The following is a 15,033-nucleotide window of genomic DNA, read 5'->3' as shown; positions in this document are numbered from 1 at the left end:
GAAAAGTTCAGATTTTTTTAAAACCACACATCATTATTTAGACATCTACACTGAGAACCATTTATTATACACATTTATGATGACCTTAATGAAAGAAACTACTGTATTACTATTTAGGGCCCAGCTCTAATTCTTAACTCTCATTGAGTACAGTAGTTCCAGCTCAAGCATGTAGTCCCATTGGAAGTAATTTGGACTTGTGACATGAGTAAGTGCCACTAAATATGAGTCAATGTTGCAGAACCAAGCTCTTAGGGCCCAATCAGTCAAGTCGCTGAAGTCAATAGATTCCCTGTTGGGAGTGAAAGTTTAATCAGGCCCTTAGATTGTAAATTTGTAGAGGTAGGAGCTGTGGATGAAATCCTGGACCTACTGAAGTGAATGGGAGTTTTGCCATTGATTTCAAAGGAGCCAGGATTTCACCCCTTGTCTGACAATCTGTCTGTAAAGCACACAACACACTGTTGGCACTCTACAAATAGTGCTAAAATGCTCCAGAATGCAACCTTTTACACATCCTAATAGACAAGAGTAACTAATACAGCCAAATCTGGAAAGACTATGATTTCAAATACACTATCTATATATTTACTTGATTATGCTGTACGTATTCCAGAAGACACTAACATTTAAATACTATGCTTGCATTGTATACATAAGCAACTTTTACTTTAAATATTTAAACTAGGAAAAATTCACAAAACATTTACAAATGGCCTTGTCAGTACTATAGTTAACATACAGTTTATATCTGGATCCCTTATTCATTCCCACTTTTGAGATTTGCTGTGAGTCTTAAGATTCACATTTTACAACAGAAGTTAAGCTGTAACTTAGCACACCATGTACATGGGCATAGATGCCAGTGTAATGTAGACAACTGCCAAACTTTCAGAAATCTGGTATTGATTTAAAAACCTGTCTCTTCTCATTATCAAAGCACAAGAGGCTTTATTTTCCTGGTGAAGATGATTATCCACATGCATCATTCAGCAAACAGAAAACACTCCTAGCTGTGGTGCTAGGGAGTTCTGTAGCAAGAAAGCACTATCCACAGACAAGGAATTCCATATTGTCTGACCTCCCTGCTTTGCCCAGGTAATACTAATGAGAGCACTTAGCAGAATGGGAGATGCGTGTGGCAGTGGTCCCATGCAGTGGATGCTTAGTGAGGAGGAAAGAAGAGCACATGCACCAGAGGAAAGGGATACACTGCTACAGGCAAAAATGAGTGGATTTTGAGTAACAGTGAAGGCTAGGAAGTGTAAATGCTGGCTCAAGCACTGCAGCATTGTGAGGATGAGATGCAAGCTTACATGGCATGTAAAGACTCGGTGACTATATAAAAATTCACTGTACTTCGATTTGTTCCCATTGTCTGTTATGAGTTTTAAAAGTTTACTACTTTTTACTCTCCTTCGCCCTGCAGAGTCAATAAAGCCATGAGAGAAAGATCACATCCTCTCTGGCTCACCACCAGAATTGGTAAAGCTGCAGGATCTTTAGTACAGGGGATGATGCATAAGCCAGGGAGAATCCAGATTGATTTTCATGCCCAAGGGTGAATCTGCAAAGCTGGCATTTAGAAAAGCTCTCTAAACTGAGCATATTTGTGCAGGACTTATGGAGAGAATGAATATGGAGTCATTGGATGTTTTCAGAAAAATATCCACACTCAATGTGCAGCAGGATTCAAAAAAGCAAACAGAATGTTGGGAATCATTAATGGGTAGATAATAAGACAGAAAATCTCTCTTGAATACTTCGTGCAGATGTGGTTGCCCCATCAAGAGAGATTTATTGGAATTGGAAAAGTTTCAGAAAAGGGCAACAAAAATTATTAGGGGTATGAACGGCTGCCATATGAGGAAAGATTAAGACTGGGACTTTTCAGCTTGGAAAAGAGACAACTAAGGGGGAATATGATAGAGGTCTATAAAATCATGACTGGTGTGGAGGAAGTAAATAAGGAAGTATTATTTACTCCTTCACATAAGAACTAAGGGTCACAAAATTAAATTATTAGGCAGCAGGTTTAAAACAAACAGGATTTATTTATTCCCATAATACAGTGTCAACCTGTGGAACTCCCTGCCACAGGATGTTGTGAAGGCCAAGACTATAACAAGATTAAAAAAAAACTAGATAATTTCATGGAGAATAGGTCCACCAATAGCTATTAGTCAGCTTGGGCAGGGATGGTGTTCTAGCCTCTGTCTGCCAGAAGCTGGGAATGGGTGACAGGGGATGGATTACTTGATGATTACCTGTTCTGTTCATTCCCTCTGGGGCACCTGGCATTGGTCACCGTCAGAAAACAGGATACTGGGCTAGATGGACCTTTGGTCTGACCTAGTATGGCTGTTCTTACATTAATCTTATTTTACAGTGTACAACTGCAGTATAAATTCTATTAAGGCACACCACAAACAAAATCGTCACATTTTAGGTCTGTCATTTCTCAACAAAACAAACATTTTATTTAAAAGGACAGCTGGGGCATTAAGCTTTTCTATTACTCACAGGTACTTTATAACTTCCCATTCATGTGTCAAGATTCAGGATACTGCCATACTACTTCTCACATTTCATACTTTTTGATAGTCCTGGTTTTTCTATTAAATTCCTCAAAGCCTTTTGATTAGTACAATAATGCCCTACTCTGTGGGATTTCAGGTTTCTCAGCTGAAGTCTGTGGCTCACCAATAGTTCACAAAATGAAATATTCAGCGAACAATGCAGTGGCAGATAGGGCATATGGCAGAGAAAGGAGAAGACTCTCTAACAATGGTCCATAGAATGAAGTAGTTAAACACTGAACTAATTGATTAACTTAATATATTAATGTGGATGTAAGCTATTTTCTATTTGAAACAAGACCATCTTTCTTCGTACCTGAAGAAAGTGTGGAACTGTGGTGACTGATAGAAGAGGAGAATGAGAAAACAGTACGCTCAGCTGAGAGGATCTGGCTGTGGAATAAACTTCTGGAGATCAGAAGAACCCAGACTTCAATCAATCTTTAAAAAATACTACAAAAGCTTCTTTAATAAAGCTTTTCAGTCATAATCCATGATATTCACAGCAACCACCCCTCGCAACCAAAAGAAACCCTACTTCAAGACTTTTCTGTAAACTAAAAAGGGAGAAGAGCCAGACTCTTCAAGAAGACCATTAAGGCCTTTGAGACCATGAATCTGTCGTACTTTATATACAAAATGCTCAGTTACTAGGAGTAGCCAGTTGTGGAAAAATGATAGAAGAGGACTAGAGGTAGGGTGCAGAATCAGGATCTTTCATAACTAGATGTTGCTTGAAAAATCCAATGAGTTTTTGAAGGAAGGAGGTAAACACTCTATCTAAGTATTTACTGTAGAGACAAGATAGATTCTCAAGTTCCAGTTCCCCTAAACTATTTGGAAAGTGTGCCTTTTTAAACAGCTTTCAAAGAGGAGACCACTTCACCTCTCATCTGGTATCTTGTAAGAGGTTATTGTAAATTTCACCAAAAGGTATTGAAATGCTACTCTCCTTTTTTTTATCAAAAATAGAACAGACTAGGGATACTGATGTAGAAAACTAAGATGTAAATATGCATTTGTATAACAGCCAGAAGAGCCCTTAAGTCTTCACTTGTTTGCTATATGGTCGTTGCTTCCTCTTCTCAATTTAAAGCTGGTCTTGAGCAGAAAAGAAATTGAACTATATACACATATGGGCGTGGGGGTCCTGAGAGGAGGAAAGAACGTTGTGGTTTAGAGAAAAAAATGTGGCAAATAAAGCACAAAATATTCCATCTGCACCTAGTGGCCCATGCAGGCTTTGGAATTCACTATGTGAGGAATATAGTTGAATTTAAATCCATGCGCATTTCACAAAGTAAAAAGTGGTTCCATGAATCTTAAAAAAAATGTCCATCTTCCACAGCACTAACAAAGGCATTATTCGTGGTTTTCAGGTAGAGATGCTGACTGCAATTTAAATGACAATCAGTGGCTACCAGTCAGACATGATTTTCCACTATTTTACAGAAATGGAGACAGTAATATTGTAAATCTAGAAAATAGAGGCCAGATTCTATTACATTTAAATTAAAAGGTGGATTCTGAACAGGTGACAAATTCTTACTGCAAACTATATACCGAATACACTGTCAAAATACACTTCAATGTATTCTTTTGTTCACTCAGGATGTTACATGCTGTATTTAAAACTCAGTGGGAAGCTGACAATTATAGCTTAAGAATAGCAAAATTCAAACTGCATTTTATTAAAAAGATAGGAAGAGGACTCGATTATATTTGAGAAAAGTGACAGGTAGGGGCAGCTCCAGGCCCCAGCACGCCAAGCGCGTGCTTGGGGCAGCAAGCCGGGGGCGGGTAGGGGGGCTCTGCCGGCGCTGCGAGGGCAGCAGGCAGGCAGCCTCTGGTGGCTTGCCTGTGGAGGGTCCGCTGGTCCCGCGGCTTCAGTGGACCTCCTTGCGGACCTCCCTGCGGGATCAGCTGATCCTCCACAGCAAACCGCCGGAGGCAGCCTGCCTGCAGTGCTTGGGGCGGCAAAACAGTGACAGGCGTAGCAAACAGCCATGCACAGCCCACCTTACACACAAAATCCAGCATTAGTTCAGTCCAAGGCATTACAAGTCCTCAATCCAGGGCAGTAAAGGTACTGACTTATCAGTCTGCTTGTCAAGACAAGCACATGGTTGGTTCCACACAGTGCTATCACTTTTGACAATATTTAGTGTATCATTTTTGCAAAACAAACCACTGCTGCTACTACTATAAAAAGCCCTGTTCTCTATCGCCTTTTACATGTGAAAAAACTGGACCTAGCTAGGGCTTCAGGAAACACCCAAAGCCTGAGAAACCATGTAGACATTCTATCATCTCCAACTCCTTTGCTACAAGTATTCAGCCTTCCTTGATGTCTGAAAAGAGGTGGGAAGTGCTGGGCACAAGGCAGAGCCGGTAAGTGCCAAGCGAGGGGAGGGGTGCCTGGCCTGCGCTCAAGCTGCAGCTCTCGGGGGGTGGGGGGCAACTGAGCTGAGATCCTCCCCCAGGTCCCCTTTCAGTTGGGGCAGGGTGGCCTCTGTAGCGAGCAGGCGGTGGGGGGGGGGGGTGTTGAACTGTCTGTGGGCAGCCAGGAAATTCCCGGGGGAACTGTGTGTGTGTGTTGCATCTGCCCTGCCCCAAACTGGTACCCCTTCCCTGGTCTAGGGACCTTCCCTGGCCTCATCACACTGCTCCCTGGCTCTCTGTGGCCCCTGTGTTTGTGTGTTGGACAGCCACATCCAATCCCTTCACACTGCCCCCCTTTCCCCTCTCCTTAGTTCATAGCCCCAGAAAATCCTTTCAAACTGTCCCCCTTTTCCCCTCCCCTTATTTCATGGGGGGATGATAAGCCGGGCGGGTAGTGGCGGCGAGGCTTTATACTTGGGCAGGGGTGGTGTTTCCGCGGCGCTGGGGCGGGCGATGAGTTCCAGGGGGAGGGCTGGGCCGTGCTGGGGGGGTGTTTCGGCCCTCAGCTGTTTTCTTTGGAGTAATATGGCCCTAGCCGCTTTATGAGTTGTGCAGGCCTGTCCTAGTTCCTTCACCCAGTTCATCAATATTAAGCCTGATTTCACACAAGTATATATTTGTTCCACTGAAGAAGCTAGGTCTAATGTGCTGGGATTATAGAGCAGAACACCATCTGCATACTGAATATACTGAAGCAAATGCTGCTTCTTAGAATTAAGGATCTACTACTCACTCACAATGAGTGAGTACCATTCGTTCTGGTGGCCTGATTAAATTCCAGACTGGGTGCAACTAACCAGTCTTCACCTCCCATTTTAAATTTTTGCAGTGTTGTGTTGGCTAAGCACTGTTAACATTGTTTGAGTTTCATCCCAGATGTGATTATTTCATTGGTGGATAAAATGATCCATAACATGTGAAGCGCTTCAGGATCCTTCCAGGTGAGAAGTGTCAAAGTAAGCGCTGAGAAAAATTCAGCTAAAGGGACAATAAAAGCTTTCAGTTCTTCCACAGGACTCAGCAAGATCCAACTCTGAGGGGAAAATACACACTTGTGACAATTTTGCAATAACACGAAATAAAATGTTCTCATTCCAGTGAACAGTTTCATGATTCCAGGAGAGTTTTCCCCTTAGTTCTAGAGGTCTGAAAGTAGCCACGAGTGGCATATTTTTATACTAGATGTCAGCACACAGGACTATCATTTGAAAATTAAGTTTGAAGATGACTCAGAATTTAAACATTTTGATGAAAACCCCCTAAATCCATGTACTCCACTGCACGATTCCTTCCCCCACTCAATGATACGGTTAGGAAGACAATTTATTATATATTTATTTTAATCATTAAGTCAGTTCTTCCACACTAAGATTTACAATAAAAATAAAAACATTTGCTTTGCTTTTAATCTCAAGTAGAAAGTTTCGAATGTTTTTAACTGTCTTCCATACAATGGAAAACTACATTGAATGCTCTCTTGTAATTTTTTGTTGAAACAAGTCTTTGGGTATCTTGACAGAAGATGCATTGACTTGCTGCTGGAGATGCATTAGGAAGCACTTCATTGCTACATAGTGTTTGGTAAAAGAAAGAAGAGGGAAATAATTCCCTCCCGTTTTTGGAGTCCTGGTTCATTCTCATCACGTTGTCAAATATATTTAAGGTTGTTCCACCGTAGTCTGATCCTTGGCAGCTAGAACAAGCTCTAGAAGAGCTGAAAAGCTTTTTATGTTGCTTGTCTGTAATCCCATCTTTTGCATCTAAACAAAGTCACAGAAGACAGGGTTAAATTGTTGTCTAACATTTTTTGTAGGATAAGGTAGACATCTTATTTGTTTGCATTATTCTACTGTAAAAATCTAGAAAAGAAGCATTTCATGTTTTGTTGTGTGCTGTCAAAGCGAAGTCCTTTATTACACGTGTTCATCTCTGTAAAGAGAGGACTATCCAGCTTTTGTTAAGACTTTTCATTTAATATATGTTTTGCAGGCAAATATTTAGCAGTTTTCCAGGCTGCCTGTTGCTAATGATCACGATAAAGTTTATCTAGCAAACTTACCACTTATGAGAATTAGCTCTCTGAGGACATATTTTGACAAGTGTGCCTTGTGTGATGAGAAACTATTACTTAGACTACTGAAATACTTCTAAGGTGCTTATTTTGTTCTACTGTAACAATGGATAATTTTCAAATTGATCTTCTCAATCATTATAGAGGATCTGATCTAAAACATGCTCTGTGTGCATGAACTGAACACTCCTAATTGAATTCAGCTTGTGCTGAGAGGCAGAGTGAAAACTGATGATATTGCAGTTAACTCACCTAATTAACTCAAAAAAATTAATCACGATTAATCACTGTTAATAGAATAGCAATTGAAATTTATTACATATTTTGGATGTTTTTCTATTTTCAAATATATTGATTTCTATTGCAACACAGAACACGAAGTGTACAGTGTTCACATTTTTTTATTACAAATATTTGCACTGTAAAAACAAAAGAAATAGTATTTTTCAACTCACCTCATAAGTACTGTAGTGCAGTATCTTTATCGTGAAAACGTAACTTACAAACATAGATTTTTTGTTACATAACTGCACTCAAAAACAAAACAATGTAAAACTTTAGAGCAGTGGTGGGCAACCTGTGGCCCATTAGGGTAATCCTCTGGTGAGCCACGAGACAGTTTGTTTACATTGACCGTCCGCACACGGCCGCCCGCAGTTCCCAGTGGCCGTGGTTCGCCATTCCCAGCCAATGGGAACTGCAGAAAGCTTTTGTTTTATATTTGGCATTATGATATTTTAAAAGGGAATCAAGTTTAAGCATTGTAATAGTTCCTGCTTTGCTGGCATTTTCACAGCCCTTCAAAGAGATTAACTACTCCTCATGTAATAAGTTTTGAAGATCACTGAATTGAATTTGAACAAAGAAATGCAAGACTTCTTCCCAACCCATATAATTAAATGAATAAAGCGGAAAAGTATAATATATTATTTTAGTTTTTATTTGTGGTAATTGAGAATTGCTTTACGCTTAAGAGATAAGCTTTAATGGAAGTCAGACGAATACAGGCATTTGCATACAACCTTTTCTAGCAGACCTGAACAAAACTGTAAACAACTAAGACAGGTCCACAAGAAATAGCTAGTGATAACGCTTTAATAAGTAGACTACTCTCTTCCAACTTACCTGGCCTCCAAAGTACTCAACATCCAGGGCCAACTGCAGTCTGATTTTGTTATCATCGCTCATGCCCCCGTTTGAATTAACCTGGTTTGGAATTACAGTTTTTCTGGCCTGTTTGAGTCTTTTCAGGCTCTCTTCCATTTTCTTTACAGAGCTCAAAACATCTGATACAGTTTCATAATACCTGAGTAAAGAGAGTGTTAATGGAGAATTAAGTTCTTGCATAAGTAGGGATTTCAGACAATGCACCGTTTGATCCAAGGAAAATGCAAAACAATATGGTATTCTTCTGAAGAATGAGACACACACTCATCAGGATATTTATAGGGGTAGGTTTGGAGAAAAGAACTCAGTGTTAAAGACAAGACATGTCTCTTTACTATCCAGCAGTCTTTCTACCCACCTACAGAATAAGTGTAATTTCTAGATTTCAAACACTTTGAAGAATCCAATACTTAAATTTTTTTTTTATTTTCAACTATGAGTAATTACTGAAACAATAAAAATACTTAACTCTTATACAGAGAACTTGATTCATAGATCTCAAAAGCTTTTTAAAAAGATGGGTAAGCTATTACATATATTTTAAAGAGGGGGAAAGTACAGCAGAGGTTAAGTGCTTCACTCAAGGTCACACAGTTTGTCTTTAGTACAGTTGTGAACAGAACTTGGGTCTCCTGACTCCCAGTCCTGCATGTGGTATATACATGACCACACTACCTCCCTATGAACATACCTTGCTAACAATGGAACACATTCCTGCTTTGGTTTTGCAAATAATAAAAAACTGACCGGTGAGTTAAGGTAATAGTTTTGGCAGACACTAAGATTGTTCTGTATGATTCTACTATCTTTTCACTTACTTTTGTGTGCTTTCAGATAAGGCGCTTTCCAACCATTGATGAATCCTGGGTTGCTTCAACATAGCCTTGTACTCATCCTGCAGTCGGTAGAAAGGTTTAAGAGCACTGTCAACGTAAGGTGATGCTTTAGTTGGCACCTCCTGGTAAATCATGTAGGAAGCAAGTTGGAGAAAAGAGCAGATAAATATCTTGTTATTTAAGAATTCCAATGTCAAATATACCACATACGTGAAATGCAAAGCATAGTCAATGGCAAAAATGACGTTAATCTGCTGGGCATATGTCATTTCCTTGCAGAACGCTGAGTTGAACCAAACTCAAACTTCTGAAAATCAACTCTAGAAGAACAGAAGGGAAGTGGCATAGGCAACCTTTCCCTCCCCTCCCCTCTTCGTCCTTTAATAGCATTAGACAGATTCCTGCGGGTGAGAGTGAATAACTGGTAAAGGGAGGTGAAGTGTGTGTACATTTCAACAACTGCGAGGTGGCAGAATAAATGTGTGTGTTAATGGGGAGTACTGGGACATTGCTGAAAGAGGGCAGAGTTGAGACTTGATGGGCAACTTGAACTCTGCATTTCCTGGTTTTCAGAAGTTTGAGTTTTGCTCAACTCAGCGTTCTGCAAGGGAACTACATATCACCAAGCAACCCTCATTCTGCCTTAACAGAGTTTTTGCCATTGAATCTCCTAGTTTTGTGAACAGGAAAAGATGTAACTGGCAGGAGTCAGTAGTCACTTAGGCAGTTGTATATATATATCCTGCAATTTGCATATTGAGGTAAGTCAGCCTGTACTGAGTAATCCCCACGTGATGGTGTACTCCATGCAACTTCTGCAATCTTGTGACTCAGGAATTGCCCAGAAACTGCTGCACATTTGCAACTTTACCAGAACACTTCTTTTCCTTCGGTGGCCAAGGTATCTGTTCCACTACGTGTCTTTGGAAACACCACATTAATCTTCCCCCAGATTAAGGAGCAACCATTTAATAAATTCCATCGTGTGGCATCTTACTGACATGTACATGGGTCAACATTAGATCCAGACCACAGACTTCTGCCACTTGAGCTAACAGAGTGACAGGTAGCAGTAGTAGTCAGTCATCCTCAGTCTGGACCAGACTAGAGGGGGATGAGAGACGATGCCAGAGGATTTCACAGATAATTGCTGACAGCACCGTAATGGTGAGACTCAGGGATTTCGGTTCCATTCCAGGCTCTGGAGGGAAGTGTGCTCTAATAGACACAGAATTTTGTGAGTTTCCCCAGGCCTGATCCCTTCTGCCCCATGCCCCAACCTGTTCCAGTCCTGTCTCTTCATCCCACTCCTACTCTCCTGGACCAGCCAGCCCTAGTCTTAGATACTTATACGGCCCCCGTTACCATAGCATCTGAGTGCCTCACACTTTTTAGTGTATTTATCCTTACACCACCTCTGGCAAGCCCCCATTTTTCAGAGAGGCAACTGAGACAGATTAAATGTTGTGCCCAAGGTCACACAGAAAATGAAACCAAGTCTCTTGCTAGCAAGGTGGATAAAAATCATTGATTTTTAAAATAAAAATCTAATTTTTTATTTAAATCAGATTTTTAAAAAGAAAAGCTCAGAGTGGCTCAGACTGCAATTTAAAGAAAGTCCCAGCTAGTGACTTCTCCAGTTCAGCGATAAGCACCTGGAATCAAAGTTGGAAGTGATAAACCAGCTATTGATAACAGTAGCTGCTTCTGATGGCACAAAGAATATTTTCTTCATTTGCGCTAATCCATTCAAAATTGAAAAATCATTTGGGAGTTGAAAAGCAGGAAAACTTCTCTCTCTCTTTCAGTCTATGAATAAAAATAAGGAGGGTGGGAAATGAGATTTACTAGTTTTAAAAGTCTGAAGGCAATTAAATAACTTAGGAGACTGTCATTTTCAAGAGTGAGTAGGAACTTATGATCCATTCATTTTCACTTAGGCATATTCAGAAATTTTCCCAGGCTGACCTGAAATAATCAATGTAATTCACTGATTACAGTTAACTCCTCTATTTAATAAATCATTTAGCTGTACATGAAACATTTTGTTAAGAAGTTCATGGATCCAAAACATTTTACATAAACATTTTAATAAAAATACACTGCATATGCTGTTTTATGTTTAATTAAATTCCAGTTACCATCCTAATGCAGCTTGACAGAAATCATGAGCAAAAGCTGAATTATCTAAAAAATAAGCAATATATGATTCACCATTTTCTAACATACTAAAAATGTACAATTTAAAAAAATCTGAAAATAATAAGCTATATACATGAATAAATAAAATGTATATCGTTATAGAGTACTATCCTAGGCAGCAAAAAGATATACCAAATATAGTGAAGGCTCTACTCAGTAGTAAATCAACAGATGATGTTGTAAAGGCCATGACACTAACAGGATTCCAAAAAGAACTAGGTAAGTTCATGGAGGATAGGTCTATCACTGACTATTAGCCAGGATGGGCAGAGATGGTGTCCCTAGCCTCTGTTTGCCAGAAGTTGGGAATGGGCAATAAGGGGATGGATCACTTGATGATCACCTGTTCTATTAATGCCCTCTGAAGCACCCAGCATTGGCCACTATTGGAAGACAGGATATGGGGCTAGATGGACCTTTGGTCTGACCCAATATGGCTGTTGTTATGTTTTAACGGTTTTGCCAACCAATGAGAATGCATCTCTCTTTAGAAAATAACTGAAATACAAATGGAAAAGTTGATTAAAATCAATTATTTAAATTGAGGCTTTCCACTTGGTGAATTAAATAATTTAATTGCTGATTTAAATCAATCCACCCTGCCAGCCAGTGCCCTGGATCAGGCTTCTTCCCCCCTCTCTCTCAAACTTCCCCTCTGGACTTCCTGTCCCATTCCCAGTCTCTTCCCCATCCCCAGTCTCCTTGCCCAGCCAGTCCCAGTTCCCTCCTCCTTGCTTCTTATATAATCTTCCTCCCCAGATTCCTCATTCAATCTCAGTCCTCCACCAATTCCAGCCACACCCTCTTCCACTCCCCGCAACTTCTTGTCCCAGTTTTCTCCTAGCTCTGCAGGTTCTTACCAGATCCATCTTTACCCCTGCCCCAGTAGTTCCCAGTCACCTTTCCAGCCAACTCCAGTCTCCCTCCACTACCTCCCCAATTCAATTTCAGTCCCCCTCTTTCCCAAGTCCCAATCTACTCCCTTCCCTCCCCCTACAAGTCCTGCTCTCATTCTCTCTTCATTCCAGTCAGACAGTTTCCTCTTCCATGCTGGTACCAGCAGAAAGGTCACAGAGCACAGGAAAGACAGGCTCCCTGCTCTCAGTTCGGGTGCCTGCCCTCACCTTCGTCAAGATCACTAATTACTGAGAAAATTCTTCTGAGCCACCACTATCCTGACCATGCTCAGTCCCTCTGCAGGGATGACATAGTGTAGCTTGGTCAGTGCTAGGAGTTGAGAGAGGCTCGAGCATGCTCAGTGTACACATAACCTTCAGAGATTTTAGCTGCTGAGCTCTAAAGTGTCATAACAGGCAGATTTTTCAAAGATTTATAAATTGGCCAAATTTGGGTGAATTTTCACAGAAATAGCAAAAGAAACGTGTCTGACACAAAGGCCACCCTCCTGATAAATTTCAAGCTTCTGTTCCAAAGCATGGGCCTACTAGAATTTCACAAAGAAAAGATGGCCATATATATATTTTTTTCAATATGGTCAAAATGTTATTTTTACCCGATCCTCAATTCTCAGAAACAGCTGAACTTGTTTGGCTGAAACTTGAACAAACAAACAAAATTCAGCTTGAGAAAGACACTTGGCAGGGAAAATTTCAGCCCAAATGTTTAAAGTTTAACAAAAGTAATAACTAGTTAAAAATACGGTTTTATAATGGGCAGTGCCTGGCAATCTTAATAGGTGGTACCACCAGGCCTGCCTATAATAAAATATATTTGTATATTATACACACACACACACACCTCTTCCTTTGAAATAAAATTAAAGAGGAACAACAGAAAAATAAATATGATTTCAAGCAATATCTCTCTATTGTCCATTTGGTAATACTCAAAATTTCTGAACGAGATGTTTATAAGTTTGTACTCAAAGTGACTGCTGCAATGCAGTACTAGGACATTTGGAAGAAGCATCTTCTCTTCAGGCAAGAGATATTAAGGGGCTCCTTCTGTTAGTCTCTGGTGTTTGCCCAAGCCAGGAATCGCAAAACAGATTTCAAAAGAGGAAACTGAAGTCCCAGAATTCAGATCAATATTTAACCTAAAAAGTAAGGATTTAGTGGCCAAGGCTAAGAGAGTGTTACTGTTCAGGGTTTGATTTTCAGAGGTGCTAGAGATCTGTAGCTTCCACTGGAGCCAATGAAAGCTGCAGATGTTCAAAACTACTAAAAATCAGACAGTACAAATAAAATAATACATTAACCTACACAGTCACTGCACCTCTACTATATGATTTGCTTTGGTTTAGTTGGGGATTGGGTCCTGCTTTGAGCAGGGGGTTGGACTAGATGACCTCCTGAGGTCCCTTCCAACCCTGATATTCTATGATTCTATGACATTAGGTCAGAAAGATGCTAATACATACATACTAACAGAACAGAACAGAACAGCCAGGTCACTGCAAGGGTTGTTTCAATCAGTCTTAACATTCTTTTTATATCACTTATATGAAGGAAACGAGTCTCTGAAAAACAAGATACCTGGTAGCCATTGCAATAAACTAATTAAGTGAAACTATTGCCTAAACAGCAACATCCTCTCCAGTTAACAGTAACTTCCCCCCCACCCAAAAGAAAATATATTCATGAAATGAACAGACTTGACAGCATCAGTTACTAAAGCTCTCTTTGTGTCCACAAAACAGATTCCAACAACAGCAGCTTCATCATCATACCTAGCCAAAAAGTTTACAACTTGGACTTAGGGCGAGATAGGTGAAAGGACTGTGGAGAACAAGACCAAATCTAAGCATGAGAGGCAGGTCAGTTTCCATGTTGTTTCCAATCTGCCCTGACAATGGTCCCAACAGTTGCAGTGGTGTTTTGCCTCAAGGGCACTTGCCACTTGAAATCAACTATTCTTTAGGACACCTAAGGGTGACAACAGGTTTTAGCAACTATTGTCACACTTCAAGAGCCAAGTGTGATATTTTACTTGAAGACCATATTAAAAAGTTCTCTTGAGTGTGGCAAGAATGAAATGGTGGCAGGAATTAAACAGTCACAAAGTAGGGGTATTTGCAAGCAGTTATAGGTAGGTGTGGTACACCAGCTGGTTGTATTCACGGCCTAAGCCTTTCATGAGAGCACTTCTTTTCACATGAGATCAGCACTGACCTTATTGGTTCTTCTATAGTGTCTTGGTACTTCTAGTGCACTTTTTAGATAACTGAAGCAGGACTCACTCAAATCCTGAATAATCTTATTATTCAAGGTAGGCATGGAGGCTGATAAAGAAGCCTGAGAGTCTTCCAAGGCTCCTGTTGAATTACAAATGTTGAAGTTGAAACTAAGATACACTGCCAAGCCCCAAACATAAGCAAACTTGTGCAACCCTTCCCATCCCCACTCCATACCATATTCCAGAACAAGATGTATTGTAACAAAGACATTTCTGATATTATTTCTGCAGTCAAATCCTATATTTAACATTGCACAGCTTAAGAGAGAGATATCTACTAAAAGTTCATTTCACAGCCAGAAAATAAAAAGGAGGTGGGGGAGATGTTCATTAGATTAATTGCTTTCTAGTGTTGGTAATAGTAGAGATGAGGCACAGTCAAAGTTCAGGTTCAGATACAAACTTTCCCAAAGTTCAGTAGAATTTTTTCCAGCTCTGAAGCTCCAATTCAGGGCTACTTCTAATTAACTGTTCTAGTCCAAATTACATTTTAAAGAACTGTCAAATGGTATAGTTTTTTTAAAAAACCTCTTACTTGCAA

The 15,033-nt window shown here is 40.1% G+C and overlaps 1 protein-coding gene across 1 annotated transcript in view; it reads right to left on the bottom strand.

Annotated features, from left to right (window-relative positions):
* Nucleotides 1–6,338: 6,338 nt before the first annotated feature.
* COG2 (component of oligomeric golgi complex 2) overlaps nucleotides 6,339–15,033 on the bottom strand; it is a 26,604-nt gene continuing 17,909 nt past the window's right edge. Inside the window, exons 9-12 of the mRNA XM_050951597.1 lie at nucleotides 14,429–14,769; nucleotides 9,078–9,217; nucleotides 8,218–8,398; nucleotides 6,339–6,781 (exon numbers count right to left, since the gene is read on the bottom strand). Of these exons, the coding sequence (XP_050807554.1) occupies nucleotides 6,680–6,781; nucleotides 8,218–8,398; nucleotides 9,078–9,217; nucleotides 14,429–14,769 (764 nt within the window). The 3' untranslated portion in view covers nucleotides 6,339–6,679. The remainder of the gene's footprint in view (nucleotides 6,782–8,217; nucleotides 8,399–9,077; nucleotides 9,218–14,428; nucleotides 14,770–15,033) is intronic.

The sequence above is a fragment of the Gopherus flavomarginatus genome, chromosome 4 (genome assembly GCF_025201925.1).
Source record: "Gopherus flavomarginatus isolate rGopFla2 chromosome 4, rGopFla2.mat.asm, whole genome shotgun sequence".
Classification (NCBI taxonomy): domain Eukaryota; kingdom Metazoa; phylum Chordata; order Testudines; family Testudinidae; genus Gopherus; species Gopherus flavomarginatus.
Note: the sequence above shows the minus strand (reverse complement) of the source record. Positions and strands in the feature narration are given on the sequence as shown.